General features: G+C 36.5%; 1 protein-coding gene across 1 annotated transcript in view; it reads left to right on the top strand.

The window, feature by feature from the left end:
• LOC107691845 (adhesion G protein-coupled receptor A3-like) overlaps positions 1 to 7,570 on the top strand; it is a 56,832-nt gene that overhangs the window by 18,245 nt on the left and 31,017 nt on the right. The window contains exon 3 of the mRNA XM_016490663.1: positions 5,840 to 5,911. Coding sequence (XP_016346149.1) covers positions 5,840 to 5,911 — 72 coding nt within the window. The remainder of the gene's footprint in view (positions 1 to 5,839; positions 5,912 to 7,570) is intronic.

The raw sequence follows: 7,570 nt of genomic DNA on the forward strand, positions 1-7,570 counted from the left end.
GCATCATTACTCCAGTCTTCAGTGTGACATGATCCTTCAGAAATCATTCTAATATGCTGATTTGCTGCTCAAGAAATACATTATTTATATATGCAGGGTTCTTTGAATACAAAGTTCAGAGCACCATTTATTTGAAATAAAGGTAACACTTTAATTTAAGGTGTCTTTGATACATGTACTTACATGTAAGAACAATAAATTATGCATAATTACATGCAAGTAAGCCTAAAAGTAACCCTAACCATACAGTAAGTATGTAGTTAATTAATATTACTAAGTACTTAAATGTATAGCTACACTGTAACAAGGACACCTTAAAATAAAGTGTATGTTGAAACACAGTAGACTTTAAATGCATTTATGCTGTAATTACTACATTTTCGTTTTCATATTTACAGCAAATCATGTGCTGTCACTTTAATTCAGCGCGTGCAGCAAACTCAGTGTGGAATCAATCGCTGCACTGCTGCAGACACACCGCTCCTGTAACGCACTGCCGGACCGCCATTAAAATCCATTAAAGGGTTAGTTCACCCAAAAATGAAAATTAGGCTGTGTTTTACTCACCCCAGAGCCATCCTAGGTGTAATTACATGCAAGTAAGCCTAAAAGTAACCCTAACCATACAGTAAGTATGTAGTTAATTAATATTACTAAGTACTTAAATGTATAGCTACACTGTAACAAGGACACCTTAAAATAAAGTGTAACCAAAACGAAAAACGTTTCTAACATTATAAATGTTTTTATAGTCACTTTCGATCAATTTAATGCATCCTTGCTGAAAAAAACTACTATTTCAACTTAATTATTAATACATTCATATTTATATACTTTTAAAATAGATTTTACAAATAAAAATGCATTAATTTTACTAATTATATTATTAAATTTTAGATTTAACTTTCCAAAATGGAAATTAATGCAATTTTACACAATTATATTATAGATTAATTCATAAATCTGTCTTTTCCTTTACCATTAACCCGTTATCATTTTCCCCCCTGGACAATTTCACAAGCATCACGGGCATCTGAGCACTTCACTTTCCACCTTGTAAAACAAGTTTTGTACACATGTCATGGTACCACCAAATGAAGAGGTCTTGCAGCTTGGCCCTGATCTCAGTTTCCTGGGCTGAGTGAGATCTGGGAATCATCTCAGGCAACAAAGAAACAGATGGACTTTCGGCTTGTGTTTTGCTTGAATGCAAAAGTAATTGATGTTCGTTACGGTTGTGATTGTTCTGGAGCCCTGCGTTCCAGCAGCCTGTAGACCTTGTCGTCTTGAGAGATGCGTGAGGAATTGAAAGCTTCCAACTGGACCATTTCATCCAGTTGCAAAGCGTCATGTTGATTCAAGACTCAATCTGTGCATCGTTCTGTTTATAATGTGAGGGAATTCTTCGCTCTTTTAATGTCGGGAGAATGATACAGTTCAGGGGATAAAGAGCTAAAGCCTTGTCTTTAGAACACGCTGGAAGTGTAAACATCTTTGATCTTCCCATGCTTTGAAAGCCTGAGGAATTCATCTTCCGCTCTCTTGACGGCACGGCGGGTTTCTGCATCTCTGGGCTTTCATGGCACAGTTACCTTCCAGTGCTGCTCCCTCTGTGCCCTCTCTGGCTTTCTGTTTTCACCCTTCTCTCTCGCTCCGATCCCTTCTGCCCAGAGCACAGCGCTGCTTTTGTCATTCTAATGAATCGCGCTGAAGCCAGAGATGTCAGCAGTCTGATTCACACATTATTCTCTGGCTCTTTGTCTCTGTGACGATGTGTTGGAGTGTGTGTGTGTGTATGTGTGTGTATGTGTGTGTGTGTGTATGTGTAGCATTTCCGGACGGATGGCGTATAGAGGTCGGCTTTGCACATGCGCTGCTCAGAAGTGACGCACACGGAAACGCAACGGAGAGGATTTCGATATAAGCCACGAGGAGATTGGTTTTCCTTTGCTAAAGTAAGGAAACTTTGCTTCCTTTGATCCTGTTAACAAACGTTGGTTTTCACGAGAATCCCCGGTGCATGCGCAACGCTGACCTCATACGTCATGCTCCCGGAACTGCTTCTGTGTACAACTGTTGGCGCAAGATGTGTGTGTGTGTGTATGTGTGTGTGTGTGTGTGTGCACTCTTAGAGACTGAAGAATTGGTGAAAGCCTTGCAACAAAATTTATGTTGTTATTCACTAAAAATCTCAATATTCCTCGGTCTTCTTGGTGTAGCAGTGAACAAATCATTTTGAATCAGAACCTTTCAGTGAGTCAGTGAATTAATTTAGTTCACAAAACCAGTCTGAATGATTTGTTCACAAATTGTACTGATCCGGGCAGGCCTGCTTTATTATTGCAGTTAAAAGGATAGTTCACCTAAAAATGATAAATTTTAAATATTGTTTTAAACCTGAATGACTGACTTCCGTGGAAGTTGTTCATATACTGAAACTGAATCGGGCTTTCAAGCTCCAAAATTACAAAAAAGCATCATGAAAATGTGGTCCATACAACTTTTGCACTATATTCTAAGTCTTTTAAAGTCCTATAAAAACTTCAGACCAAAATTTATGTTGTCATTCACTAAAAATCTCAATATTCCTCGGTCTTCTTGGTGTAGCAGTGAACAAATCATTTTGAATCAGAACCTTTCAGTGAGTCAGTGAATTAATTTAGAAAACACAGGCTAATTTTTATTTTTGGGTGAACTAAACCTTTAAACATGAGCGTGGAAAAAAATACCGGACAGAGACTGAGACGGTGCCGCTGCATGTTGTGCCAAACCTCGCACAGCAGGCCCGTCATCAGCTTGAGATCGGTTTATGAGATCGGCCTTTTTAAATACTGCCGTTCAAACATCCCAAATCGGGCGATTATCGGCCGATAGTGATCGGTAACCGATCAATCGGAGCGAGCATGGACTTTCTTTCTCGAAAGAAAATTCATGCAATCAAAACTTTGAAGATCCAAAAAGGTCATAAAGGCGTCATAAAATGAGTCCATGTGAATCAGACAGTTTAATACAATTTGTGAATAGATATGATCTCTTTTTATGATGGACAAATTTAATGTAGGTTTTACTTGACTTTATATTTTGACTTTATTTGACTTTTCAACGCACATACATAGAGCACATCAAATATGGTGAACACCGAAACTCAAATGTTTGTGCATCAAATGCTAGAATAAACCTCATGGGTTCTTATACATCACGCACATTTGAACTTCCGTGTTTACCATATTTGATGTGCCATTTATTTGTCGTCATTGTTTATATGTGAATAAAAGCCTAAATAAAGTCTGTTCATCATAAGCAATTATATCTCTTCACAAAACTTGGATTAAACTGGTTTGTATTGATTTTACGATGCATTTATGACATTTTTGGATGCATTAAATTTAAATGGAGGGACCGAAACCTCTCAGATTTTACTAAATATATCTTAATGAATATCTTAAAAGTAAATGATGACAGAATTGTACATTTGGGGTGAACTATACCTTTAAAGGCTCACTGGAGATTGTTAGTGAATAACTAAAAGTTTGGTATGTTCATCACACAGAGCTATAATGTGATTTTCAAAGACTTGCGTGAACTGCTTTTATGATGAATGATTTATTTGGATGACTTATTTCTTTAATACTTAAATATTGTTTCAGGTAATGGCGATGAGCCAGCATATTCGTGTTGAAATTTGACTACACATACATTTTGAAAATGTCATTTTTTTTTTCAAAGCCTGTCTTAATGTGTTCTGGGAAGCTGCTGAAGAGCATTGAGATTGAGTGTACTGTTTTCCCCTTCTCGCTTCAAAGCCTGTCTTAATGTGTTCTGGGAAGTTGCTGAAGAGCATTGAGATTGAGTGTACTGTTTTCCCCTTCTCGCTCCTCCGACCCTTGTGCAAAGGTTATGAGCAGTGCTACTGGGACACGTGTTTGCCTTTCCACTCCAGAGAACTGCCCGCTGTGACCTACAGCTCCAGCAGATCTTCTCGGTGTGAATGTCTTTTCTCACAGAAAGAAAAGGCTTTTCCATATGCTATTCCATGTTTGCTTGACATAAAAACTTTGAGTATCGGTTTCAGAAATATTTCTTAATGGAGAGTGTCACGTCATACCTGACTTAAGGATTCTACTGTCATTTACTCACTATGCTCTTCCAAACCTGTTTGACTTTCTTTTTGTGAAGATTGTTCAAAGAATAACAGCATATGGGTTTAGAATGATATCAGGATGAGTAAATAATGACATTCATTTATTTGAACTATTACTTTAACGCAACTATACAAAACATTTAAAATACTAAGTAGGAATGTTGCTCTAAATGGAAAATGTAAATACATTCAGATTCTTAATATTGTGTTAATGATAATAGTGTTAAATGGTGATACCAAGGTACTTACAAGGTAATTATTACCATGTTCATATAACACTATTTACATGTGCGTGAAAAAAGAATACCATGGTATTACTATGGTACATGTAAAAAAAGTGATACTTTTTTTTTTAAGCTAGTGAACCTTGTTGTTGATGTACTTTTTGCTGTCAATAGGAACAATTAAATAGATTAATATGCTAACATTCATAACTAATATTTTTATAGAATATTACCATTACCAGTTTGTGGTCAGGAAGATTTCTTGGGGGAAAAAAAGTCTATGCTCACCAAGGCTGCATTTATTTGCTCAAAAATAATGTAAAAACAGTAATATTGTAAAATAATTTAACAATTTAAAATAGCTGTTTTCTGTTGGAATATATTTTAAAATTTAATTTATTTCTGTGATCAAAGCTGAATTTTCAGCATTATTACTCAAGTCTTCAGTGTCACATGATCCTTCAGAAATCATTCTAATATGCTGATTGGCTGCTCAAGAAACATTTCTGATTATTATCAATTTTGAAAACAATTTTTATAAAACCGTGGCACTTTTTTAAATGTTGCTGTTCTTAGAGAACTCCTATAATCATTGATTTCACCTTAGGGTCCGTTTACACGACAACGTTTTCAACCAAAAACGGGAAACTTTTTATGCGTTTTGCCTGTTCGTTTACACGACGATGGCGTTTTGGGGACTGAAAACGCATATTTTTGAAAACGGGTTTCAAAGTGCAAATCGTGTAAACGTAGCCTTAGTCTCTGTTCTCTCTCGTCGTATTGTGTGCTCCTCCATTCCAACCTCAAACCACAAATGGCGCGACTTCAAAGAGGCTCGCATGTTTAGTCCGCCTTTTGACGCAGGAACTCTGTGATGATGTTTTCAACAGGGGCTGGCTGACTAGCGCAGGTGTGGGCTTTGGGTATCAGTGACGGGAGCCTTTGAACTCATCCGCCCTTCCTCTTATATCGGTTTCTGGGATTGTTGAGTGCTTATTTTTCATTTGGTCAGTGGTGGTCAGTCAGTTTCTGCTATACTACACTGCCCTGTTATATCACTGTGACACATTACAGTGGTCGTTCTAAGATTACAGTATGACATTTCCTATAATTGGTGTATAATAACGTGCAGTACATCAGGATATTATTGAATCACCTAAATTGATTCATTTTGCTGAATTGAGTTACTGCGTTTGAAGAGCTTCCGATCCGCATGTTACGTTACACTGTTAAACGAAAGTGATTTATGAAGGGCTGCGTGTTCGCTTATGGCTGTTAGCTACAGCACATCACAGCATCAAAAGGTTTGAGTGTTATACCCACTGGCATGTTTTCTGAGTTTTGAATAACCTGTTATTATAGGGTTGGGTTGGCTCAGTTTGGCTCATGTTTGAAATTAAATTAAATTTAATTGAAAGGCCATTTTGATAATGTTTGATAATGTTCAGTCTAAAACTTTTTTTTTTCTTCACAGGGACATAAAGAACAACATAATCACACATATTGAACCAGGAGCTTTTTATGGACTTTTCATCCTCAAAAGACTGTAAGTATTATTCTGTCTCGCTTGTGTGTAAAATGTGTTGTTGACACCAGAGTTAGTATAGTAAACTAAAAGTATGTTTACACGACAATGATTGTACTAAAAACGGAAAAGATTTTCTTTTGTGTTTTTGAAATGTTTCAAATCAGTCGTTACAAAAATAATCCCCATTCACACGGATCGGCGAAAATTACTAAAAGCACCACATTACGTCTGCCAGGCCAGCAGTAGGGCGACGTCTCTTTGTAAAGAAACCTCTGTCTAGCTGTCTCTCTGTCTAGCTATCTTGTCTGTCTGTCTGTCTGTCTCTCTGTCTAGCTATCTGTCTGTCTCTCTGTCTAGCTACGTCTGCCAGGCCAGCAGTAGGGCGACGTCTCTTTGTAAAGAAACCCTACGCGCATGCACATTCCTATAGACTGAACGTGTAATACGTATGTGCATGATGTCACTGTTTTCACAAATTCAAGTTTTTTCACAAATCACCACGAGTCCAGGTGATAACGGGATTGTTTTCAAAAACTTGCACTTTGAAACCCGTTTTCAAAAGTTTGCATTTTTAGGCCCCCAAAAAACTGCACAGCATCAAAAGGTTTGAGTGTTATACCCACTGGCATGTTTTCTGAGTTTTGAATAACCTGTTATTATAGGGTTGGGTTGGCTCAGTTTGGCTCATGTTTGAAATTAAATTAAATTTAATTGAAAGGCCATTTTGATAATGTTTGATAATGTTCAGTCTAAAACTTTTTTTTTTCTTCACAGGGACATAAAGAACAACATAATCACACATATTGAACCAGGAGCTTTTTATGGACTTTTCATCCTCAAAAGACTGTAAGTATTATTCTGTCTCGCTTGTGTGTAAAATGTGTTGTTGACACCAGAGTTAGTATAGTAAACTAAAAGTATGTTTACACGACAATGATTGTACTAAAAACGGAAAAGATTTTCTTTTGTGTTTTTGAAATGTTTCAAATCAGTCGTTACAAAAATAATCCCCATTCACACGGATCGGCGAAAATTACTAAAAGCACCACATTACGTCTGCCAGGCCAGCAGTAGGGCGACGTCTCTTTGTAAAGAAACCCTACGCGCATGCACATTCCTATAGACTGAACGTGTAATACGTATGTGCATGATGTCACTGTTTTCACAAATTCAAGTTTTTTCACAAATCACCACGAGTCCAGGTGATAACGGGATTGTTTTCAAAAACTTGCACTTTGAAACCCGTTTTCAAAAGTTTGCATTTTTAGGCCCCCAAAAAACTGTTCCATAAATTAACGGCCAAAACTCATAAAAAGTTTTTTCTTTGTTTTAGTTGAAAACAGTGTTGTGGAAACAGCCCCTAAAACTAAAACTGTAAAAAATTGTTACTTTGAATCAAAAACTTTAACTGAGATAAAATCTTAAACTTATTTTATTTCAGCTTGTTGCCAAGGCAACATTTATTTATTTAGTTTAAATTCATGTACTAAAATAACTAAAACGAAAACTGAAATACTGAATACAAGTAATAAAATGCAATGACAATAAAAAAAATTTAAGTTTTATAGACAAATTTAAAAAATAATAAAATTATCTAATAAATATCTATCTAGCTATCTATCTAGCTATCCATCTGTCTGTCTGTCTGTCTGTCTGTCTCTCTGTCTAGCTATCTGT

This window comes from Sinocyclocheilus anshuiensis, unplaced genomic scaffold (genome assembly GCF_001515605.1).
Source record: "Sinocyclocheilus anshuiensis isolate Anshui unplaced genomic scaffold, SAMN03320099.WGS_v1.1 scaffold206, whole genome shotgun sequence".
In the NCBI taxonomy this organism is placed as follows: domain Eukaryota; kingdom Metazoa; phylum Chordata; class Actinopteri; order Cypriniformes; family Cyprinidae; genus Sinocyclocheilus; species Sinocyclocheilus anshuiensis.